General features: G+C 50.6%; 1 protein-coding gene across 2 annotated transcripts; it reads right to left on the bottom strand.

Annotated features, from left to right (window-relative positions):
- Positions 1–949: 949 nt before the first annotated feature.
- KCTD10 (potassium channel tetramerization domain containing 10) lies at positions 950–25,079 on the bottom strand. 2 transcript variants are annotated; one of them, XM_010999155.3, is made up of 7 exons: positions 25,000–25,079; positions 18,901–19,114; positions 10,483–10,652; positions 7,868–7,954; positions 7,509–7,561; positions 6,057–6,252; positions 950–3,690 (listed from the first exon to the last, which is right to left on the bottom strand). In XM_010999155.3, exons 1-7 carry the CDS (start codon positions 25,000–25,002, stop codon positions 3,472–3,474), a joined length of 942 nt encoding a protein of 313 aa, XP_010997457.2. In that variant the 5' UTR covers positions 25,003–25,079; the 3' UTR covers positions 950–3,471. The 2 variants fall into 2 exon arrangements, with proteins under 2 accessions (XP_010997457.2, XP_010997456.2); XM_010999154.3 differs by having other exon boundaries at positions 7,868–7,957.
- Between the last annotated feature and the right edge of the window lie 86 nt (positions 25,080–25,165).

Consider the following 25,165-nt stretch of genomic DNA (forward strand, 5'->3'; position numbering starts at 1 on the left):
TTTATATGCTGTCTGAAAACTGACACCCTACCCTCCTTCCTGGCTGGCTGAGGCTGAAGCTAACAGATTCCCAGACCAGGCTCGTCTGGTTGGGGGTGGGGGGGTTGCTGCCCGCAGTCTGTCTGCGCTCACGGACGGACGGCTGGGGTGGTAACTGCATCCTCCCACCTGAACCTCTCACGTACCGTCTCCCAGGTGTCGGTCCGAATAAAGTCCTGACAGAGGATGCCATCTAACCTCTCCTGTCACTGTTTCTGCTCCGACTGTGGAAAGCACCCAGGAAGTGGGATTTGATCCAGCTTAGCAACACTGCAAGCGAAGGTTACGTACAGCAGCTCCAGGAAATGGATCGCCCCTGAAGATACAGAGTGGCTTCTTATGCCAAAGCCCAACCCCTCAGGTGCTCCGTGGCACTAAATTGAAACGTCCTCTTAAGGGAGCCAACCTCAGGTCACCCAAGGGGTGGTTTTAACATCTCCAGTAGGACCTACACTCTGTGTGTACTTGAACCTGTCACTTGGGATTGGGAGGGGGGAAGAGGGGGTGACTGCCCTTGAGGCACGATGAAGTTATGGTCTGAAAGCATAAAGCTGCAAAATTTGAATTTTGCTTTAAATAAATGGAACTTAGACACGTACCCAGCTCCTTCACATCCTTAGGTCGGGTGGTGAGCTGTAGCTCTCCCCACCCCAAATGTTAAATCAGAGGTGACACCAGCTGATGGTCCGATTTTTCACTAACTCAGGCATTTTCGCTCGAGACTTCCTTTCAGTGTTTAAATTCAAACCTTACAAAAAAAAAGGACTCATCTCTTTCACTCTGAGCAGCTTTCAGGTGATAAAGAAGTCGAAGGTGGGAACTCTGCCCTCTTTGCTGTAAACTGCACTGCAGTTCAATGGCTGGACTGTGCTGGGCGTCTCTGAAAAGACCCAGAAAACAGACTGAAACAGAAGCGTTACACAACCTTTATTTTACATATGTCCAGAAATGCTTGTACAACATACAGTGACTACATCTAAAGCTCAGAGCATTTTTTTCCATCGTACAGAGAGACAGAAAGGTCCAGGACACACACGTGTTACAATGACTCTGGGTGGAGCCCTAGAGAGCACACCCTCCAGAGGGAGGGCCGGGGTCCCTGGCCAGCGACCACCCAGCTCAGCTCCTGCAGGAGGACGGCGCTTAGACCTGTCTTGGGCTGAGGCCGCCAGGCACCCATCAAATGACTTATTTGAAAAATCCTGATTACAAGGGACCCAAAGCTATTCCGCTTTTTACACTGTAATTTATTAGCAGGTAATAAAACTTTACTCTTTACCAAATCTTAGGCCAGTGTTTTACTTGGATGGTTCTTAAATGGAAATATCGACTTTTGTTTGCCCTTAGTGCTCATAAAAGAAATTGGCTCCACGTAGAACATACATGATAACAGAGCTTGGCCCAGCCAACACTGTCGGCTCCTGGCTGTGTGCCGCTAACAGCATCGCTCACCGTGGAATGTGTTACGAACTCATTCACATCCCAGGGAAGCAAAGACTCCAAACTACAAGTTCAAAGTTGGAGGAAACACGGAAGTAGAGAGACGGCCAGAAAAACATTAGGTCCGGGGGTGCAGAAGCCCCAACAAATCAGACGGCTCCACCGACTTACTCTTCACATAAACATTTAAAAAAACAGATTTATGCCACAGCTTTTCCCATTCCTACAGGAAACATCAGCATTGACATTCACTTTCTAAAAAAGTCCAACCCAAACAGCAGGGTGGATATTTAAAACTTCAACAGTATAAAATGTTTATGAAATAGTACTTATGCCCCCCCACATCCTCATTAGTGCTTTATAAAACCCAAATGGCCTAATATGAAAGTTTCCCACATAACAGATTAAGAAGCACCTACCCTATCTGTGATTTTTAGGTTCAGTCATGATTGTTTGAGGATTTTGCTGTAGGCTTTGCTGCTGGATACAAAATAAAGGCGTACAACTGTCACAAGTAGGGCGGTGAGCACAAAGTCTGAGCTGTAAAAACCATTTCAAAATATAAACTCGTTTTTTTGGAATACACTGTGTCAAAGGCCGCCTGTATTAATACCTTTGGTATAAAACAGTAACTTTCCCTTGAAGAGCAGACAAAATCCATCCACTACCTTGCACACATTCACATCTCCCTCTAACTACTACACCTAGTCTAGTCTCAACCACCCATATTCGTCACAACTTCCCTTCTGTCCCATCCCGGGCACAGAGGGGACTGGGAGGTAGGTAACCGGGAACGTCCGTCCCACACGGGCGCCGTGCAGACAGCAGCCCGAAGCCACGAACACACATCCTCATCCAGTCACACACGTCCCTGAACCAAACACTAATTCAGACACTGACCAGACCCCACAGGATCTGCACATCCTACCCCTCTGCTCACTGATGGCCACACTCCACTGTGTACAAACCAGAGGCAAAGACACGGCGGGGATCTCCAGGTGAGGGCTGCGTTTACGGCAGGCAGCCATCCTTAGGCTGCTGGTTTGAGGGGTGGTGGTCCGGCTGGACACCAGGACAGAGAGTCTGGGGCCACAATTTAATTTCTTCTAAACAAAGGACAGGGCGCCTGCTTGGGGTAAGCCCCACTTAACAGGGAAAAGGCTGAGGAGGGAAGAATGGATCCCACAGGGGAGCGGTGTGCGCGCCATGCCCGTGGGCAGGCCTGGGGGCCTTCCCGGAAGGGAACGGTCAACGGGGAGGGCGGGGGAGGGGCAGGAGCCAGACCGACCGGGGTCCCCACAGACACCAGACCACAGATCAGCCCAGGGGCTGACGGGCTTGCCTCTTCCACACAGCTGGGCACCTAGAGCTCTGCGAGGAACGGCAAGTGAGTGGCAGGAACCCCCAGCGCCACCCCTATCGCTGCGGGCTGCGGTTATTGGCCAAAGAGCTCTAGGCGTGGAGCCCGCGGCGAGACAGGCCGCTTGTTAGGCGGTGGAGACTGCCGGGGCTGGCGTGCTGGGCTGCAGGGCTGTGAAACAGGGAGATCGCAGACACCTCAGGGGACCAGCAACTACGGGACCCTTCTCAGCGCCGACAGACTGAATGAACCCCGGAGGGAAGGCTACCCAAGAAGCTAAAATCGGAAGTCAACATTCACAAAAATAAATACTGCAAACAAGCTCTCACTTACGCATCACCATTCACACCCTTCCTCCGAGAGCCCAGACAGCCCAGCTCCCGGGCTCCTTGGGTTCTCGGGGAAGCAGAGACCTTGGACCCAGCTTGTTCAGCGGCAGGGGTGCATTCACCTGGGTAAAGACAATCCATTCACCTGGTCAAGAAATACCAAAATCGCCATCTGGCTTGTTACGAAAGCATCTCTGGCCTCTGAGGGAAGCGAGAGGTGCCTGGGGCCGGAGGATCTGAGTGCACAGCAGGAGGAGGAGGGCAGAGGAGGGCGGAGGGGGCGGCGCGGGGCCCACTGCCCGCTCACTGGTGGAGGTGGGCCCGGTCGTCCGGGCGCTTGATGTGGATCCGCCGCACGCGCTCGATCCGCTCCCGTTCCTCATCCTCGTCCAGGTGGTGGGAACGCCCGGCTGCCCCGCCCGTGGCCTCCAGGAGCGCGTTGTCAGGTCCCCGGCCATCCTGGGCCTCGTACAGCAAAATGTTCAGGGTCTCTTCATAAATCCGGGCTTCAGGGAACTCCACCTGCGTCCCCACAACGCACAAGGCAGGTAAGTTAGCATCACACACCCCACCACCTCTACTGCCGCCGGGACTGCACACAGGGCCGCCCGGCTAAACCAGGACCCCAGGGCTCCCTAAGACCGTCATTTTTTAAAGCTGTTTTTACTTTCAACAGGCACTAAATTCACAATAAACAAAAGGGGTATAGTGGAACAGGTCTCGCTGCCCCCTCAGTTTCCCTTCCTGTAGACATCTACGTCATTTTCAACACACTGCTTCTAACAGACAGAGCTGCACCCTCGCACACGAGCCACTCCACACCGTAAAGCAGCCTTCTTTCCCAACAGGGACCAGCTGGGGACCCTCATGAAATGGACACGACAGCTCCCGCTCAGTAAAGCACGTGTCCGCTTGCTGCCCTCGGAGGTCAGGCACCACGAGCCAGAGGAGGGCTGCCCGAGTGGGCCGCAACAACTGGACCCTCACCGTAGGGAGTCAGTAAGAATCGATAAAGCACGTGAAATGCTGCCCTGGGAGGACGCCAATTATGCAAAAACTCAAGTGGAATGCCTGGAGTCACTTGAGACAGCAAAACACGAGCATCAGCTGCAAAGCACAGCTCCCAGAAGTTTGAACAAAAGGAGGAGGATCCTGTTCCTACAGGGCGGCCACCCCAACACCACCTCCGTGCACAAAGGAGGCAGCCCTGGGGACAGGAAGCAGAGTGCAGGGAGCCATGGAGAGGGGCCCGGGCCTCCGTCCTGGCCCTGCCACCAACCAGCTGCACAAACACGAGCTCCGCTGGCTCGGGAACCCGGCCGCAAACTTAGAAACAGATCAGACCGCGCAGTCTCTAAGTGCCTTCGCTCCCTGCTAAGCTCTAAAAACACCAAGTCACTGTGTTAAAGTTTAATCAGTGTGATGATTGGCTTCTAATATCCAAGGGCAGAGGTACTCCACATATATAAAAAACCAAACTGTGACAAAATGGGGAGTCAAGTCACAAGTGAAATTCACAGCCCTAAAAAAAAAGTTCATGGTGCGGGGGAGGTATAGCTCAGTGGTAAAGCATATGTTTAGCATGCACGAGGTCCTGGGTTCAATCCCCAGTACCGCTATGAAAAACAAACCTAATTACTTCCCCCTCCAAAAAAAAATTAATAAATAAAAGAAATAAAAAAAGTTCATGGGAGAAAAGAGGCATGTGTCTTGCTAATGCATTAGAAAGAGGGAACGATTCTGTTCCCCACTACCTTTGAAAACAAAAAAAGAACCTCTTCTAAGAGTTTTTCCCTTCCTGGCTCCCTTGAAACAAGGTGTATGTTTTAGGATATGTTCTAAATACTGAACAAGATGTTTTAAGAAGTCTGAACTCTGGTTTCTACTTCATGGTCTGATTTTCTCTCATTTGTGCTTTGCTTCTGAGGCTGCTCTAGGATCACATGGAGCTGTGGGCTCCAAGGGCTGCAGAGTGATAGTAACCTGGGCAGGTGACCCACGGATCTGTACAAAGGTGACCCGATGTGTGGAAGTTGGCCCTCAGGAGACCTACCGTGTGTGTCCCTGATCACCAGATTTCCCCTCGATAGGTTGAAAAGGAAAACGACAAGAGTGTATGATATGACTTAAAAACACACAGAACCAGACTGAAGGAGGGCAGGCAAGCAGAAGCCCTAAAGGGAGGGAACGTCCGTGAACAGTGGACCCACTCTCCACCGCACCTGGCGGTGTGATCTAGCTTTGCAGAACAGTGCGGTGACAGGCCAAGGGAGAGGGCAGGTCCACTGGTTTGGGGAGGAGGACATAAAAATGGATCCAGAGTCTGGATCCATCAGGGAGTCGTGTGCTGGGAAGGCAGCCATCGAGGTTCATGAGGAGGGCTGAGCGGGGCCAGTGAGGGTGGAAGGCAGCTCCAGGGCAGTGGGTAAGACAGGAGGACAGACAGATGACAAGGAAGTAGCAGGTCATGACAAGGTCAAGATCTTGAAGGCAGCACTGCTCCCGAGGAGCGGGATGGACGTGGCCTGGCAGGAGAGGACGTGGCATGGGGGACACAAGGAGCAGCATGGGTGTCGGAGCACTGACCGCGGAGGAGACGCCGACAGCGGGTACACACGGGTACCAGGTCTGAGCCAGCACTTACGGCAAAGGAACGCGGGTGCAGCACGATCATCTCTACTTGCTCAAAGGCCATCATTTTCCCAAGATCTACACCTGGATCTCTCCAGGGCCCAAGAGATAATATTTTAACAATGGGCAATCGTGAACCAAGGAAAGCATTTTCCAGGCCTTCCCCTCTTTGAGAGCACTCTGCTCAAGTGGAAAGTAAAGTTGTGCAAGTACAGATCTCAGACCAGCCACTCAGAACGTCCTCTGGAGGCCCTTACCTTGGTCTGTTTCTTCTCGGTGGCGTAGACGATGGAGGTACAGCAGACTTCAGCGATCTTGCGGCCCTGGCCATAGAAGGACCAGCAGCAGATTTCGTCCCCGATCACATCCTTTATGAACAAGACCCTTCCGTTAAAGCGCAGAGACAGCTTATCAAACAGTTCGATGTTTTTCAACATATTGTCGTCAGAATTGCTGCAAAAGAGCATTTGATAAGGTGATTACAAGCTGGTAGTAACTGCCACCACCGGTGGAGTGTTGGCACATGCCGGGCCCGTTGTCCCCACCATCTCTTTTCATCCTCGCGATAAGCCCACAAGAGAAGCAACTACAGTCCTCATTGCTCAAAGGAAAGAGAGGGTCAGAGAAGTCAGGAACATCGCCTGAGGCCAAATAAATGACAGAGAGAGCTCCGGCCTCTAAGCCTGTGCTCCTAGCCGGGTACCAGAGGGGCCGCTCCCCTGTGCAGCAGCCAGAGATGGAATGCTGGGAACGTGGGGCCTGCGGGCACAGGTGCCAGGTGGGGACACTGAAGGGGGTCCCCCAAGCCACGTGAGTAGCCGAGTGAACCACCCAAGGGAGACTTTATCCTGGGTCCCTTCACGGGTCTTGAGTAATTGTGTCAAATCCCCCTATATCCCTTAAGCTCCTGACTTAGAGCCCCATGTTCCCAGGAGCCGAAAAGCATTCTAGAAACCCATCTATACTGCTACCGGGAACATGGAATGGTGTAGCCACTTGGGAAGACAGTCTGGAAGTTCCTCAAATGATTAAACCTGGAGTTACCACATGACCCAGCAATGCCTCTCCTAGGGCATCTACCCAAGAGAAATGAAAACGTGTGTGTGTGTGTGTGCACGAAAGGCCACAGAAGCATCATTCCTCACGGCCCAAAAGTGGAAACAACCCCAACTGTCCATCAACTGATGAACGGATAAAACGTGGTCTCTCTGTACAATGGAATGTTATTCAGACGTAAAAAGGCATGAAGTCCCAATTCATGCTCCAACACGGATGAACATTACACTAAGTGAAAACAGCCAGTCACAAATAGCAACCTATCGTACGACTACATTTATATGAAATGTCCAGAATAGGCACATGCATGAAACAGAAAGCAAAACAGTGGTTGCCAAGGGCTGGGGGAGGTGGGAAGGGGCAGGGAAATGGGGAGTGACTGCTAATGGGCACAAGGTTTCCCTCTAGGGTGATGAAAATGGTCTAAAATGAAGTGGTGGTGGCTACACAACTGAGTATAATAGAAACCACTGAACTGTATATTGCTAGAGGGCGAGTTTTACGGCATGGGTGAACTGGGTTTCACACCCCTCGGGGCATTCTAGAGGTGCAGAAGGACCATCCTCAAATGAAGGGAACAGGGCAGATGGGCCCGGCTAGTGCGCGCGGCGGTTTTACTAGCGTGTGGATTTCTTTTCTGGCCAAGACCTTACCTGGTATATGAGTATTTGTTGTTACTTCTGTTGTAGAGCAACTTCACGGCTGGCTGTGGGTTGTTTTGAAAAAGGAAGGAGAGAGTTACTCGGCGTGCAGGTGCATGCAGTGAGCCACCGACCTCCCATGCTGCTGGGGCCCCGCCCTCAGAGCTCGCAGCTGGCTGGGGTGGGGCTGGAGGCGGAGACCGCATGACCCAACACCAGGGGCAACACAAGATGAGCTGTAGGTTCCCATTCCTGACCCCTTCTGAGGCCTTGCTCAGGCAATTACACATGGTTTTCTTTCAAAACTTACTCAAAAGAACCTCCGTCATTTTGGGAGCAAAAGAAATGCCACAAAGGTGCCTCCAACATACCTTATTTGAAGTCGCTATAAGTTTCTGTTCTTCCTTGGATGAGGTGATGACAGGAACTTTGCAGAAAGGCTCATAAGTATCTTTGTTCTGCTGGAACAAAATGTGCTTTCAGCCTGGGGGGCCTGCTGTTTAAGCGGCCTGCCAGGCAAAGACAGGCTCTGGTGAAGGGAGATGGGGCAGCCATGGCTGGGAAGAGAGCAGGACTCCTAGCACCAGTGAGTTAGGGTGGGGGCCGACCTGAGGGGAGTTCTCCAGTGCACCTGCTCTTTGGCCAGGACTGTTGCATGCCAGGGTGCTCGGTAAACAGTAACAACGACACATTTTCACAACCAGGGAGCTGCTCAAAAATAAACCTTACACATGGCAGACGATATATGACTGCATCAAAGCTCCTGAAACCCCATGGCAGCGACTTCAGAGGAATAAAAAGGTATAAGCCCATAAGGAGAAAAAGAACAGGAGAAGTGAGGTTGGCAGACAAAAGATGTCAACAATTCAAGGGTGGAAATCAGATCTCAGGTGAGTGATATCCAAGGAGGAAGAGAAAGCAGAAACCTAAGTCAGTGGATGAGAAAGAATTCTGGAGACTTTCCACTAACAGCTCTGAAGGCTGGTGGGCACAGGGCAAGAGCAGAGGATTGCTGGCCAGTCGGCAGAAGCACTGGTGAAACCCCCAGTTGGACCCCCACCCAACCCTGGCCCCTTCCCACCCCCAGATCTCAGAAGGCAGCCAGTCAGGTTTATACCCACCAGGCAAGAGAGTGTGTGGAGGATTCCTCTACAGGAACCATCTGTCCAAAAAGAGGCTTACAGATTCTGACATGGAGGGTTTCCACTTAATATCTGCCACTGAAGCCCACTGGACAATAAGGATCAATACATACAGCCTGTTAAGAGTCCTACTCTTAAATTTCAACAGACCAAGGACTATCAGATTATTCTTGGAAAGGCTCTCAAATATGAGACCAAAACAAAGAGAAAAAGTAAGGGAAGGAGTCACACAATGAAGGCCACAGAAAGCAAGCTTCAAATAGCATCATCGGACAGACAAGAGAAGATACTGCGTCCTATGAAACAAGATCAGCCTGCTATATAAAAAGAGCACTCAAAGGACAAGAGAAGGCTCTTGGGAATTAGAAACACGATAGCAGAAATGAAAAATTCAACGGAGGGTTGAAAAGACAAAACTGAAAAAAACCCTCTGGGAAAACAGAATGATAAAAGCGACAGAAACTAGGAGGATAGTCCTGGAGGCTTAACCTCAGACTAACAGAAACCAAAAAGTGGGAACCCAGAGGGCATGTCTCTAAGACAAAGGTGAAGCAGAGATTCCCTGCTGTGTCTGAACAGACCAAAAGGAGACTGACGTTTCTGAGGATTTAACGCTGAATTAGGGATACTATTCAGAAAACCAAGTAGACAAAAAACAAAAAACAAAACAAAAAAACAACGACGCAGTCACTAATTCTGGCAAACCAAAAAGTCACACAAGAAAGGAAATGATCACTGTATACTCTGTGGCTCAACTGCTAACAATGTTTACATAATCCAGTGGAAACTCTGAATACTGATTTAACCAAAACTGTGATAAACGACACGGGGAGAAGGCATATGTGCGTGCAAGAATGGTAGTGGTTGGGGTCGTGCATGAACTAAGTTTTAATTTTCTCTAGTAATGCAGGTAGATAATGCTGAAAACCGAAATATCAATAAATAGCATAGGAAATATGGGAATAAAGAGAACTGATGCGAGAATTAAGAGGCCGCTTCAGGGGTGGGAGTGGGTGGAAGGCACATGGGAGTGTTTTGACATTAATCTTGCTTACAATACTAACCTGACTTTTTTTTTTATCACAGTTTACTTACTTATTTATTTATTTTTAATATAACTTGACTTCTTAAATGCTTTATGTGCATTATTTTAATAAAGAAAGTGAAATAAAAATAATAAAGGCCACAACATTGTTAGATTTACAGTAGAGGCATTGTGTGCAAACAGCAGTTCCCTGGGGAGCTGGGCATTACGGGCACCGCTCCGGGGTCGGGGGGCACACAGACACGTGGCTCGGGGGCACACAAACAAGACCTCCCATGGACAGATCCGATTCCCATGACAGCCCAAAGGGACTCCTCCGATGCTCTGCCATGTCTTAATTAGCCCGGAAATCAACGGCTGCGGGCTGTATCCAGAAGCATTTTGGTTTTGTAGGGACTTTACTATCACTGGACTGACCCCCATGGTCCTGCCCCAGGTCCAGCATAGGAGGGTGTTTGTCTGAAGGGATCACGCTAGGCTCTCAACAGTGACTCACCGGACGAGACAAAGTCCCAAATATGCCCAGAAAATGGATCAAGTTTTATATCCCCTGGCTCAGCACTCAAGGGCTGCAATGCACTCAGGACCCAACACCACGGGGCTGAAATAAGCCCAAAAGCAGTCAGGTGGCCTAAACATTCCAGGGGGGGCCTCTCACGGGTCGCTCTGGCCAGAGGGGAGAGGCCCCAGGTTAACTCACTAACTCACAGCAGCTCGTGGAGGGAGGACCTGCCCTCATTTGCAGAGAGTGAGGAAGGCAGGTGGGCCGGCCGACAGGGGAAGAAAGGCTGACACCTACTTGTAGGGCTGCCTGGCACTCTTCCACCAGGCCCTGCACCAGGTAGTACTTGGCTTCTGCCAGCAGCTCCTCGATCTCCCGGCGACTCTCGGGCAAGGGGACCGCCCCGTCACGAAGGTAGTTGAGTATCGTACCAAAGTGCTTCCCACACCGGTCAATGAGGATCCAGCCTGCAGTGGGAGGAGTGGGGGATTCGTTACCTGGGTGCTCCTCTTCGAAGGCGCTGAGGACTGGCTCCCTCCACCCCCGAGGGGAGGGCAGGGCCACAGAGGGGGTTGCCCACCTACCAGCAAAGGCCCAGATCCTGCTGGCCCCGACAACCACACCCTGGACTCATAGATCTTGGCCTCTTTCGGGTGCCAGGGCCCCTGGATCCTAAAAGTATGTTTCTAAAGTCCCCTCAAAAATCCCTTTGCCAAGAATATCCTAAGGGGGCCTAGTGCACCACACCCAGATAAAACGGTCCAAATGACCACATCCCAGTGACAGGGAAAAGGCTTCTGGAGTGAAAATACCTACTCCCTTTTCCAACAATGCTTTCTTCAAACTCCCGAATAACAGAGCCACTTCTAAGGAAGCAGAAGGCTCACTCCCGCAGACTGTGTCCTCTGGCTCCCAGGGGTGACCCCCAGACACTCACCAGCACCACCACAGGAAGTCCCATCCAGAACCCCCCAAACAAGCCCTCAGTGGCTAATGACAGCTATCAGAGATAAAATGGTAAACCAGACAGACGCTGCTCTCCAGCAGTTCAGTCTAACATGGGGGGGGGGGGGGGGGGGCGGCCAGTGTTTGTATTTATGAGCTATGGAAACATGTCCCAGCTGCTGACCAGAATCAGACACGGTGAAAAATTCTTGGGGGTTGCGGCAAGGCAAGCCCTTCTGCTTCTCAACATCCTCTCCCACCTCCCATCTGGGCACTGGCCTGCGATGCCTGCTACTCCTCCATAAGATTACATCCATAGCTTTTCAAAATTCCTCCACTGATATGCAAATACTATTGTGAGGAGGAAAGAGGACTGGAGCCTGGGAAGAGAAGGCGGTACCGGAAAGGGCAGTAGGGATGGAACAAAGATCAAGTACGTCTCAAGAGAAAATGTGAAGCTAAGCAGACAGCGAAGCCCCAGCCTTCCGGACCAGCAGGGCCACCTCAGGAAGGGGCCCCAAGTCTCCTGTTGCACACTGCAGGGGAGGCACCGCCAGTGCCCCGGGCAGCGAGGCGGCTTACACAGGAATCAGTCATTCTCTGCCCCCCGCTCCCCTCCCCTTTGCTCTCAGTTTGGGAAAAGGGCCACAATTCCACTCCTAAGGCCACTGTGTCCTCCCCAGTCCTCCCCTCAGATCCCGGGCCCTGGATCAGCAGCAGAGGCCAACCAAGGCCAAGAGCAGCCTTGACACCCCGTCACATCCAGAGTCAAGAGTCGGCCCACCTCCCCGAGATCCAGCCCTGCCAAGTGTGCTCTCGTGTTTTGGTGCAATAGTTGTGCTCTTTGCCACAATCACCAGGAGAGTCGATAAAGCCATTTCCACGCTCCCCTCCAGCAACTACTTCTCCAGCCCACGGTTCCTGGGCCTTTGGATAAAGGTCTGATATCGTCCCTCCAGAGCCTTCTGCTTGGTGCTTACTTCCATGCCGCGATGGTTTCCTAAGTACAGTGGGGCAAACACAATGCAACGAGTGGCCTGGAGTCTAACTCCGGTTCCAAGGAAGGGCGAGGCCTTCACAGTGTCGTAAATGCCCTCACCTGACAGCACCACTGACCATCATCCTCTGCTTCTTTCTCCACTTGAGACCACAAAGCATGGACTTGGAACCTGTTATACAGCTCAGGTGCCCACAGGGGCCCTGAGTAAGCAGGACAGCCGAGGGCAGGCAGGCGGGCTGAGGCCGGTCGCTGATCAGAGCACAGGCCCGGCCCCCTGGGGAACGGGGCTCTTTCTGCTCCAACCGAGAGCGGCCAGGCAGCAACGAGGCCCAAGGGAGCAAGAGCCTCTGATACACCAGGCAAAGCCAAAAATGCAGATTTCCCGTTAAATCTCCTAATTTTTAAAGAACAGTAAGCTAATTTTTTTTAAAAGCTGGTCATTAACCCACCGTAGGGCAGCCAAAGCACAGGGCCTACACGCTACCAGCTCACGAGCTCTGTGTTACCCCAGACCACGTGCTTTTCTTCCAACGCGCTCTCAAGGATAGAAAGACTGTATCATCTTCCCAACAGTTCTTCTTGAGGGAGGCGCATTCTCCTGCATTTTCCACAGATGAAAACAGAGCCACAGAGAGGTTCAGGGACATTCCCGAGTTGAGGAGGCAGAACCAGCCCACAAAGAATAAGCAAGAAACTGTAGGAAAACTCCTTTCACCGGAGTTGAGAAGTCAGGTAGAACATCGGTCTTTGGGAGAAATGGCAACGGACTCTACCCAGCTGCTCCGGGAAGAAAACGTCCTCATCTGCCTTTGATGCGTGGACAACCCTGCTACTCAGAAAGAACGAAGGCCCCTGAAATCAACTACCCAAGCGAGGTCCAGAGTTTTCATAAACGAATAGGCAGACCGTGACACTGGGCTCCGGCTCAAGAATGCCGCCAGGAAATGCTTGCGGCGAAGGAATCATACTTTGGACAAATAAGGGCAAAAAAAAAAAGGGCAGAGCCAGGCACACTCTCCATGAGGTTTCAATTAGCATTTTGACTTCAAAATAGTTTAGTTGCTTTCAGAGCAGGAATTGATCCCTTTCAAAGAGCTCCAGTCCCTAGCACAAAGAGCTAATGGAAGCCAAGCAGCTTCTTGCTTGTGGGGCGTCCTTCCTGCACCAGGAGCAGCTGGGCAGTTCGGGGAGGCTGGTGGGGTCAGGGCAGCCGGGGGCTGCAGAGCAGCACGGGGAGTGGGGGGTGGGCAGACACAGAGGCTCCCGTGGGGCTGAGGGCACGGTGGTTAAGAGTGCGGGCCTGTGCTGGAAAGCCAGCTCAGCGCCTACGTGCTGGGTGACGTCGGAGCCTCACTTAACCTCTCTGTCCAGAGGTTTCCTGTTCTAAAAATGGTGCCTCAGGGGCTGGCATAAAGGTAAGATGCAGGAAGCACAGAGCACAAGGCCAGGGCTACTGGCAGCACTCAAATCAGGTCTCTGACGGTGAGCCTGACACACGACATCAAGGCTGGAGAACAGAGAGGAGTGGCGGCAGCTTCCAGAGGCGACGTGATCCAGCCCCAGGAGGGAGTCTGCCTGGCTCTCCCGTACCTGGGAGGAGGCTTTTCTCAGGGGTGGGCATCTGGGCCGTGGGCTCGCCTCCTCCCAGAAGCAGACATGTACTTCCTCTCTCCTTCCCCACCCTCTACCTCCTCCAGGGAGCCTTCACTGACCTCGCTTTCACCACAGTACCATTTATATTTTTATAGTCCTCAACTTTGCCTGTTCATAAGTCGCCTAAGGTACTTGTTACAAATTCAGACTCTAGGAAGCCGCCTCATTCCTGAATCTCTAGGGCAGGGTTCCTCTACCTTTCTCTGCACTACTGACATTTTAGGCTGGGTAATCCTATGTTACGGAGGGACAGTCCAACGTATTGTAGGCGACATAGCAGCCTCCCTGGTCTCTACCCACAAGACGCCAGTAACATTCCCACCCCCAAACTGACACCCAGAAATGTCTCTGGACATTGCCTATCATCCCTGAGGGTCAAAAATCTCCCTGGTTGAGCACCACTGACTGAGATAGATCAAAGACGTACATGTAAAAAATTATGTAAAAACTGAGGTATCAAAAGACACCATCAAAAAAGTCAACAGTCAGATTGGGAGAAGATATTTACAACATAAAACCATAAAGAAAACCGGAATATTCACTTCTACAAAGCAATAAAAACAGAAAATGGGAAAATGTGTAAACAAGATAACTGTCCAACAGCTAAATGATGAAACACAAGTGACCAACAAACGTAAGATGTTCAACACACTAGAAATAAGGAAATGTTAAGGAGGGAGGGTGTACCTCAGTGGTAGAGCGCGTGCTTAGCATGCATGAGGTCCTGGGTTCAATTCCCAGTACATCCATTAAAAGACATTAGGAAATGTTAAATAAAACAACAGAGTACTGTATCACAGCCATCAGACTGGCAGTAAGTAAACACTGACAGTGCCCAGACCCTGTGGGGAGTATAAATTGACACAATTGCTAATATCTAATCAAACTGAGGCTATGACCCCCAATTCCCTTCCTGGGAATAAACTCTAGGATAGAGCTCCCACTGTGGGTAAGACCTGAATGCTGCAGCCCCTGGGGTGGCTGGCCGGCTCTCTTCATTTACCAAAGTAAAAATAAGACTTTCTGCCATGGTGTGGCCAAGCTTGGGAAGCACGGCCCTGGAGAAACACACATGCAACAGGGACAGCGTTTAAGAATGACAATCTTCCTAACAGTGAACGCTGGAGACCGTCTAAATAACCAGCACAGAACACGACCCCATAAACCGTAGGATACTCCTAGCATGGAACACTCCACTCCAGGAAGATGTCTGAACTAGTGCTATTTTCTTAGGGATCAATCTCACAAGCGTAAATGCTAACAAAAGCAAAAGCAAAAGCAAAAGCAAAAAGCCTGCAAACTATGCAACACCGTAACACCGTTTATATAATGTTTAGAAATGCACCAAGCCAGGGGAGGGTGGCGCTCAGTGGTAGAATGCATGCCTAGCATGCAGAAGGTCCTGGGTTCAATCCCCAGTACTCCTATTAAATAAATAAATAACAGACCTAATTCTTGCCCCCCCATTTTTTTTCTGTTTAGACACCATAACATCTTTGGAAAAAAAACCAAAAAACCTCCAATGAATCATTATTTAGGGACCTCAACAGCTGTAGTAAAGTAATTGATGGGAAGAGCCAGCCCACTGGTTCTCAGTCCCGGCTCCTGTAGCTCTTAAAGTCCTAACGCCCACCACATCCTGTCCGGTTACGTCGGACTCTGGGGGCCAGGGCAGCAGAAGTCAGCTCCAAGGGTGACCCACTCTGCAGCCAAGACTGAAATCCACCCCAGGGACTCCACAGTCAGGCTACTTAGCGGTTACCTCTGGAGGGGAGAGAGGCCAACAGAAGATCAAGAGAGGCCCCGTCGGGCAAGGGCATGTTTTAGTCCTTGTCCAAGTCGGGGCACAGGGGAGTTTATTATATTATTCACAGTTTAAACGCTTTCACCATATTTCAGAGTTTTTGCAAAAGGCAGAAGGCCTGGGAAAGATCTCAGGGAAAGGGGTGACGCGGTTTTTCCCACCTATTACACTGACTTCCCCACTGGTTTTCTAGGGAATGTGTGCTGATACCTGGATTAATGACACTCTTCTAACCTAGTTCACATACTTCATCCTTACATACTCCATTAGCAAGAAACCAGCCGCCATTCAAGGGGGGAAAGTACTACACCAAGCCACAAGGATGAAGCGGGTAACTGCGGGTGAGTGCCAGACAGAACTCGTACTCCCAAAGGTGCCACATAAACCCACCTGCCAACGACGATGTTGACAAGGGCTCAGGGAGAAATTCAAGCACTGTAAGAACTGAATCTTTCTGAGAAGTCTGGGCCTGATCCCTGCCAGTGGCTTCTCAGAAGAGCGACCTCTGTAGGGGTAACGTGGAACTGCAGCACTCTCATCCCTCAAGGCCAAGGTGGGCCCCACGTGCTGAGATGGCTCCCCAAACCCCCCCCACCACACTCCACCACGCCACCACAGGGCTTCCCTCCACCTCTACCTCCAGCCCAGACAGGACTAAAGCAACAAGGAACAGCTCCCATTCAGTCTCCCCAAGTGTCAGGCACTCTGTCAAGGGCTTTCTGCCATCTTCACGTAATCCCCGTGACAACCCCGAAAAGCATTATCATTCACAACTCTGAAATGAGGAAACAGGCTCAGAGAAAAAGTCACTCGCCCACTGCCACGTCACCAGGGAAGGGCAAATGAGCCTAAATTAGCACAAAGCCCAACAAAGAAACAGCTCCATAGGTGTGACCTGGGACTGTTATCAGGTGATAGCGGGACACAAACTCAGGTCCATCTCACTCCAATACCCATGATCTTCTCGGCTGAGGAACTACACACACAGGGTATAAAACTCAGATGGGCAGGAGGGCACAGAGTGCAAGAGAGTCTGCCCCCAACCTGGAAGCCTGGGTCGCCTCCCCAGAAGCAACCAGTCCCTCGGGCATCCTGCAGAGGTTTCTGGCAACAGAGCGCATGCTTGTTGGGTACCTTCAGAGCCCTTGTCCTTTACCAGCACACAGTGCTGCTGGCTTCCCTCACCTGGATGAGCTGCACCTGGTGTTTTGGCCTGTCTGTGGCAAACCACTGCCGCTGACAGGCTTCCTGCCGGGAGGCCGGGGTGAGCTGTGTGATGTGGGCAGACTGCCCCATTTTATAGATCGGAGGGCGTATGCAGGCTGCGAGTCAGGCTGTGCAGGGCACTCGCCAGGGGCTGACAGGACTGCTCTGCCAGCACAGTGCTGGCTGGAAGGCCGGACACCCAGCCTGACATCCCAGGCCCTAAAGGGCTTCAGTACTAAGCCACTGGCTGGGCCACATGGCCCAGGGGTGGGAGCCACACCAAACCACGGACAGCAGACCGAAAGAGCCAGCAAGTCCTCGGTACAGCATCAGCTTTTCTAGCTCCATAGCTTTTGAAAAAGCATTTCACCTCTCTGAGATGCGCATCTCTCACTCACCAAGCGGTAACAGCAGCAGCCGCCCCTCAAGGGGTTAAGGTGAGACTTGAATGAAACACCACCCATAAAAGGCCACACTGTAAGCTTTCCTCACCTACGACGTGAAGGTGGGGTGACGGGGGTGGGGGGCTGGAGTGCTCGTGAAAACCACTGAGGTTCGGAGTGTCAAAGACAGAACTGCTTCCCCGGAGATGCTGTGTTTTCCAGGAAGCACCAGGAAAGGACATCCTCCAGCAGCTGTTTAGAAGCCCGCGCCCGCCCCCTGGTTCCACTCTCCTGAGTCTCCAAGTTGGGGGACAGGAAAGCCAGCAGACTCTCTTCTGCCACCTGGCATCTGGCCACCAAGGCAACAACTTTCAAGGAGACGAGGTTTCACCACTGCTTTTGAAGCGACTCAGCCTCAGCCCCACCAGAGACTGGGGAGGGCGGAAGAAAAGCCACAACAATCCTGGGTTCTCAGATAAGGTCTGTTTCCTTCAGCAGCTGGGGTGCCATTGTCTTGATTTCCACAAACACTCCCGGGCAATGCTGGGTGTGGCCCCGCGGAGGGGATCCTCCCACTCATAAAAGGCTCTGACCTCACTCACCTGCTGCTGGGCTGGAAACCCAAGTTTCCAGGGAGCCCAGAGAAGCTGAGGTACAGGCCTCCAGGGACACAGAGGATAGGCCTCAGCCCTCTTTGGATCAGAGAACACACTGTGCCACCACCTCGGGCCCCCAGTCCCACCCACTGTGTGAAAACCTGCCACCCTCCTGGGAACTACCATCCCAAGAAAGGCAGACACATGGGCGTAGAGGCCAGCCTCAGGAACAGGTGAGAGAGGGTCAAGCCAGGCTGCGGTCTGGCCTGGTCCTAAATTAGCTCAGGCCAAGGAATGAAGGAGGGGGCCACCTTTAAACCCCATGGGACCTGCCCCATAAACCCAGACAGGAAAGGATGTTCCCTCATGGAGGTTCTAGCTTGAGGGGAAGTGGTTATGGCAAGGGGGACCATTTTAAATAATTATTTGCCCTTTACTAATGTGACTTTCCACAAAAAAGAAAAAAAAATGCATTGAATATACATATATTGAGCACTTACTGCGAGCCAACAGCCCCATGGGGTGGGTATCACTGGGCCCATTCACCAGATGAGGAAATGAGACAGTAACAGATTAAACCACCTGACCGGGGCCACCAGACACTAAAATGGGGAGCTGTGACTCATATACAGGTCTGCGAGTCTTTGTCAGGACCCCATCCTAGGAGGACAAGGGTCCAGAGAAAATGCTCACAGCTCTGTCACACATGAGTTTCACTCTGACGTCACAGAATCATCACCGAGAGAACTGGCAGACAGCCAACTAGGACACCAGGTCCAGCGTCCATTGTCCAGAGCTGAGGCCTGGGGCAGGGGAGTAACTTTCTCAAAGTCACACTGCAAAACAACAGCGAAGTCAAGTCTGTGATACCTCCCCCACCCGCAGCTGACTCTTACTCATCCACAGGTCTCAGCTTAAAAGACACTTCCTCAGGGAAGCCCTCCTTGACCACACCCCCGATTAGATCTGGTCTCCCTATTACTCACTCTCAAGGTTCCCTGCACGCCCGATAACACTGAGCAGGACAGGAAACCTGGGCCTGAGTGCACTGCCTGTCTTGTTGGATTTCTGAACTAGGAGGAAGCCCTCAACTGCAGGCACGACCCTGGCCCTGGAGGCTGGGCTTACCTTCACTGTCGGTGAGCACTTCCATGCGCCCGCTGAACATGGCCTTCAGCATGGTGTCCTGCTTGGTCAGTGTCTGCATGGTGGTGTAATAGAGGGCTCCGCCCACGTTCAGCTTCACGTACTTGGAGCTGGGGCTTGTGCCCTTGAAGGAAGTGGTGCGGGTCGCAGCCGCTGGCACCGCTGAGCTCACCACACTTTCTCCTGACATCTCTTCCTGCCAGGGGACAAGACACGCGGTCAGCAGGGTCACGGCACCAGGCCTGGCTTACTTCTTTCAGCCAGTGGGCTGCATCTGGCCTCCAGATGTGTTTTGCTTAATCCAAGTGTATAGTGCATTGAAAACAAAGTTTTTCCAACACTGACAACTCAGAAGAGTTCACAGGAAAATCTGGATTTCTGGCTTCTCTTAAAATCAGAGGCCAACTAGGCTAGCAGGGAAACAAGTGGTGGGAGCTGGGGTGTCAGATGACCCCTGGGGAGGGGCATGCATCCCCCAATCTGCCCCAAACTCCACACAGACAGCCTCCTACACTGACTTTACCGGCTGACCCTGCAGGTTCAAGTCTGCACCAACTCTTGTGTTACCGGGACTTCCTCTTTGCCCGCTACTTGTATAAATGAACACCCTGGCTGTATTCTAAAACAGCCAAAAGCACTGCCCAGGTCTCTGTTTCCTTATTGTCATGCACCCTGGAACAGCTGAAAGCACCACCTTTCAGTTGAATTACAGATGAAAACAAGCTTTTATGAAATCGAGTGGGATCTCAACTACCATCCCCTGATAGGGAAAAAGTATTTCTAAGCACTCAACAACAAACATAAAAATTCAAAGCGAGTTATTGCAAAGTTAGAGACTTCTTTAGTGTCACCTCAAATAGTAAGATCTGAGGACAGCCTCCCTAATAGCACTGCCAGTTATTGTGACCATCTCAAAGACACAGACGTAGTGCCTGGTTTAAGCAGACATAGAAAAGGAGACTGGTACCTGGCACAGGTGTACTCAAAGAAAACATTTCTTGAATAGGTAAAATCCTATAGCTGAGAAGATGTCCAAGAGGAGGCTAAGTCCTCACTGAACCTGGGGCACAGCACTGAGAAAGCAGCCCCTGACAGCCAGCAGCTGGCCTGGCCCCTCTAGCGAGGCCCCAGGGTTCCCCCAGAACATGAATGATTTCACAACACATCACCGTCAGACAAGGCGGTCGGATCAAAATACAAATGAGGCCACTCTGTAATTATGCCTGAACACACAAAAACAAGAACATTGTCCCTCCTAAAATGGTCAATAAGAGCCACGGCTGCTTCTTTACCAATTAGAGCGTGAGCCTCATTCTATCCTCCCCGCTCCAAGTGAGGAATTACTGAGACCCAATCAGAGAATCAGCCCTGTTTCCCGACAGCATCCAATGCAGAGCAGAGCCCCACTTCCCTGATTTCATCCCAAAATCACCTGTCACAAGCCCGAATCTCTTTCTGAGATGCCCCACAGGTCTCCCTCAATGCATCAAGGAAATAAACCCAACTTCGTTTGACTACAGACATGCTCTTGGTAGTTCCAGCTGGAGGGCACTGACAAAACAAAACTTTTAAAAACTATACCCTGATACTGAAAAAGGATTTTTTAAAAAATCCTTTATGTCTGTCTGTCTTTTTCAGCTCTCCCACGATGAACAGGTATTATGTTTATAACTGATTAAACACAAATGTTGTTTTTTAAATGGGATAAGGGGCCAATGGGTGGCAACCTGCCATCCACCGGTAACAGCAGAGACAAGGGCCAATTTGCCTGACCCTCTACCCCCTCAAAAGAGTAGCCTGGAAATCACCCAGTGGGGAACTGGTGTCAGGGCCCTGCAGAGTGTCAGAGGAAGAATGGCCTCCTGGAGAGAAAAGTGTTTTCTCAAGAAACTGTTTCAGCTTCATCTAGCGAAAACATCACAAGGTTTGCAGAAGCTCAGGCCTCGCTCACCTGGGGTCTCTAGGACCTGATACCAAACACAAAAGACAGAGGCCAAGAGGAAGCCATGGCTCCTCCCTCCCGCCTTCCTTTGAAATCGGTCCCAAAGACCTGACGCTAACAGTTACCATCAACCATCTCCCCTAGAAAGACATGTTGTGTTGTCCATGGGTGACAGAAAGAGCTGATGGGAATAAAGAATTTCTGAAAACTCTGAAGACCTGGAAGGGGGTAAAAAAGCTTATAGTTCCGGGTTTGCATTTTTTGAGCAGGTGGGGATGGGTTAGTTAAGAAAATTTGCCCCTAAATGGAAATACCTTTTCTGATCTAAATTTACACAAAAATAAGTATGTTTTTGGAAAATGGTGTCTTTTGTACGTTTTGTAAGGCACCTACCATGAAAGAGACCAAAAAAAGTCATAAAGGACACTTCTGTGTACTGTACTTTTTTTCTTTTTTTTTTTTTGCTTTCTGATACCTTTTGAAAGATAATTTGCATTCAGTAAAGTGTATTTTAAGTGTAGAGTTTGATGAGTTTGGTCACTTTATGCATCTATGTAGCCCCCACTCCAGTCAAGACAGAACAATTCCATCACTCCATAAAGCCCATCTAAGGCCTTTCCCACTCCTCCCTTCCAGAAGATAATTTTAATTTTGATCAACACATACAATCACTTAAAATCCAAACAATGCTGGAAGACAGCTACCATTCTTTCCATCTTGTAGATTCTGATACCTGGGCACACAGACATTCAGGCACTTCCCAAAGTGCACTGGTGACAGAGGTGTCTTGGTGACAAAGCAAGTGAAAGATGCGGGCAAGTCCTGCCTGGCCTCAAGCCCATGATCTTATCAATGGATGTGCTTTGTATACATAAACCTGTGACTTATAAACTGAGTAAGAAGGCCCCACCCCTCCTCCAGAAAGTACAAAAGAGCTCTGAATAAAAGATGGGAGGCCACCTGTGGTTTAGAGCTTGGTTTTGGAAGGCAGACCTGAGTTTAAGGCCCCGCCATCTACCAGCTGCGGGAGCCTGCAGGAGCCATCTGTCTGAGTCTAGTCCGGGCTGTCAGGTGGGGACCACCGCCACACCTCCCTCCCAGGGCTGCGAGGAGGGAGGCCACAGAGAGTGCTCAGCCCCGCCCTTGGCTCAGAGCAAACACTCCAACACGAAACACTCAAACTATGATTATCTGAGAATGCTCTGAAAGTCTTAAATTATCTTCTCTTTGGAGATCATCTCCAGCTCTGCTGACATTCGCTGAATTACTAAAAGACAAAAGTAGAAACCATCCTGATTTAGCTTGAGACTTGAGAATAGACAAAGAAAGCCCTGAGCCTTTCTGGAGCCCACCCTTTCAAAGGTCCATCAATACTAGGAGAGGCCCTTGGAAAAAAGGTTCTGGCTGTGCTCAAGTCCCTAAGCCTGAGTCACAGGGAGCAGAGGACACAAAGCAGCAGACAATGAACCTCTCTCAGCAAACCTCTCCACGGAGGACTCCCCAGCCATCCCTGCTGAGAGTCTGCTTTTTAACTTGCTTTAAAGGCTTGATTTCATTATTAACGAGGTTGGGGAGGTGGGCAGGAGAGAGCAAAACTGGTAATTAATACTTGAGGTATTGGTTACCAACTCTATTCAGTTTATTCCAATTAGATGAGGAAGTCAAAGCTTCTCTTTCCCACCTCCCTTGAGCACACCGTAGATGGCTCTAAACACTAGCTTTCCACTTAAAAAAAAATACTGATGCCTGGGCCCTATCCATGGAAATTCTGATTTAATTGGTTTGCTGGGGCGGTGGGGGGGGGGGTCCTGGACAATAGAATTTCTGAATTTAAACTCCCTAGGTGATTCCAATGTGCAGCCAAGATTGCAGCCCACTGTTCCAAAAGCTCTGTGTAGCCCTCACTCCAATCAGGCTACATTTAACTTCATGGTCTTGGGAGAAACTCCCCAACCTCTTGCTCAATGGGCCCTGTGAGTTCCTGACCACACATAAAAACAAACCAAACCATCAAAAACAAAAGCAAGCCCCTATTTCTCAGCTTCAGAATATAGACAGGAAGCAACTCTATGCAAGCTTAAAACATAAATATCAGCCCCAGGGGAAAAACCCTTGACTTGAAATGAGACCCAGGTAAGTACAACAGGAAAAAAAAAAAGGCCCCAAATCCGTCACTCTTAGAAATTTCCTCTACATCTCTCTGTAGAACTGTCTCCCCTGTAAGTATGGTCTGAACGAGTTTAGCAAACCTGGACCACAGTCCTGTGTGATGTTCAGACAAACGGTTTCACTGAGTCTCAGTTTCCTAACTTGTAAAATGAAGTTAAAGCCATAATCTTCACAATCTCTCAAGGAGTAAATGTTAAAGTATTTCGTGTGGTTTCCCTTCTGCCTCTCAATATTTAAGACCAGAGGTTCCCAGCCCTGGCTGTACTGGAATCACCTGGGTGCCTTTAGAAAGTACTGCTACAACTGGCTTCACCGCAGAACAATTAAGCAAATTGGGGAGGGGCCTGGCAGCTCAGAAACTACTGTTTAAAGAGCTCTTCAGGTGATTCTAATGTTCCGCCAGCGCTGAGAGCCACAAGGCTAAGGTGTTTCTTTAACCAGCTAGATCTAAGAGTCACTGCCTCGAGGCTAATTATAAACTGGTTCCCCCTCCAAACTGAGGGAATTTCTACAACTCTGAAAAGTCTGCTGTTTCATTTCAACCAAACTAAATTCAATCAGCTACATAACTGTAATATCATTTTGCATCTAAAACTTAACTTATAGGACAGCAACTGCTATTTCCAAGCATTCTGTTGATTACTTTCTCTTCCTGTGTTTAGCACACAAAACACTAGCCTATTTCTCTGAACAGTGTAGTGTGTAAAATGTTATCGTCAATCCCATTTTTAAGGGAAGAAAAGTATCACAAGTATCCCACTATTACTCCCACTCCCCTCTCACTGCATATCCCAAGTCAAGAAACCATTACTCTTAAGCTCCTGCAGGGCTTGCTGAAACAGACTGCTTGGCCCCATGCCTAGACTGACTTTATGATAGGGCTAAAAAATTTAACCATTTCTCAGGTGATGTTGCTGGTCTGGGGAACCATAGTTTGAGAACCACTGGTTAGTGCCTGCTTCCTTTCTGGTGGAACTTACTTTGCACAAAATGGAGCCGTCCAAAGACAGAGGTTGAGTCATTTTTCTTTTCCAGCAGTGGCCTTGGGACGGATGTTCCCTACAGGCTGCACTTACCAGGGAAGAGATCCAGAACAGACAAGTAAAAAGAGGGTCTGGGTTGAACTTGGGTCATTCCCACCCAGAGAAAAAGAGGTATTCAAGGAACAGACCCTTGAAGGATTCCAAGCACAGAGAAACCTTCCAATAGCTAGGAGACAGAGTGTGAGGCATCCCCAGCTCCTTAGGTGTAGCCATCTTGGGCTTCAACAGAAGTGACTACGTAAGTATTCAGGCTCCTATTAAGGTGCTGGTCTCTGTGGGGAAGGTACCCTGGCACCCCTCTACAGAGTCACCAGCATCAAACGCACACCTGCTCTCCGGCTCCCTCTATTTCTTTCCTCCACTCCACTGGACCGTGTATTCAGATGCACCTGGAAGCTCCTTCACCACTTTCCAGAAACCCAGCAACTCTTGCACAACTTCCAAAAAACCCCAAACGCGCCAATACAAGGAATCCCACCTCGCCCTCTCATAACCTACCCATTCTCCACAACCCTCTCCGTATCCTCATTTTCCACCCTAAAAGTCCGTCTTCAATGACATCTCTTTGTTCTCTTGACAATCACCAAATCTCATTTCCAACAAACACTAAAGACTTAAGAGATTATTCCCCCTACTCACCCACGCACACACCTACTCCCCAAGCCCAAACGCCCTTAATGCCAGGAACTCCCACCCTCACCCCCATCCCAGCACACGCACACACACACACACACACACAAATTCTCCACTCAAAGCCCTTCCCCCAACCCTCGGCCTCGCCCCCATCCACTCCCCCAACCGCCTGTCCGCTATCGCGACAGCCCGCCACCACACCCCCTCCTCTCGGTCCCTGCCTCCTCTACTCTGCCTCTGCCTCGCTCTCTCGGCCTCCCAGAGACCCCAGTCGGTGGGCACCGCCCTCCTTACCATGAAAAGCCGGAGGACGCCGGAGTCTCCAAACCCGGACTGAGAGAGACAGGAAACACCCAGCTCGCGTGAGCCGGGGCGGAGGCGGGACGTGGGCGGGAACTTCCGCTGTCTGCGCCCTACTTCCGCCCCGCAGAGAGCACCTTTCTAAAGGATCCGTTGTGCT

Source organism: Camelus dromedarius, chromosome 31 (genome assembly GCF_036321535.1).
Source record: "Camelus dromedarius isolate mCamDro1 chromosome 31, mCamDro1.pat, whole genome shotgun sequence".
Taxonomy (NCBI): domain Eukaryota; kingdom Metazoa; phylum Chordata; class Mammalia; order Artiodactyla; family Camelidae; genus Camelus; species Camelus dromedarius.

Coding starts and splice junctions, on each gene's coding strand:
- KCTD10 (XM_010999154.3), bottom strand. Junction 7,562..7,867: donor TTATAGCGACTTCAAATAAG/GTATGTTGGAGG, acceptor AACAACCCACAG/CCAGCCGTGAAGTTGCTCTA. Junction 3,691..6,056: donor CCGAGAAGAAACAGACCAAG/GTAAGGGCCTCC, acceptor GTGGGGACGCAG/GTGGAGTTCCCTGAAGCCCG.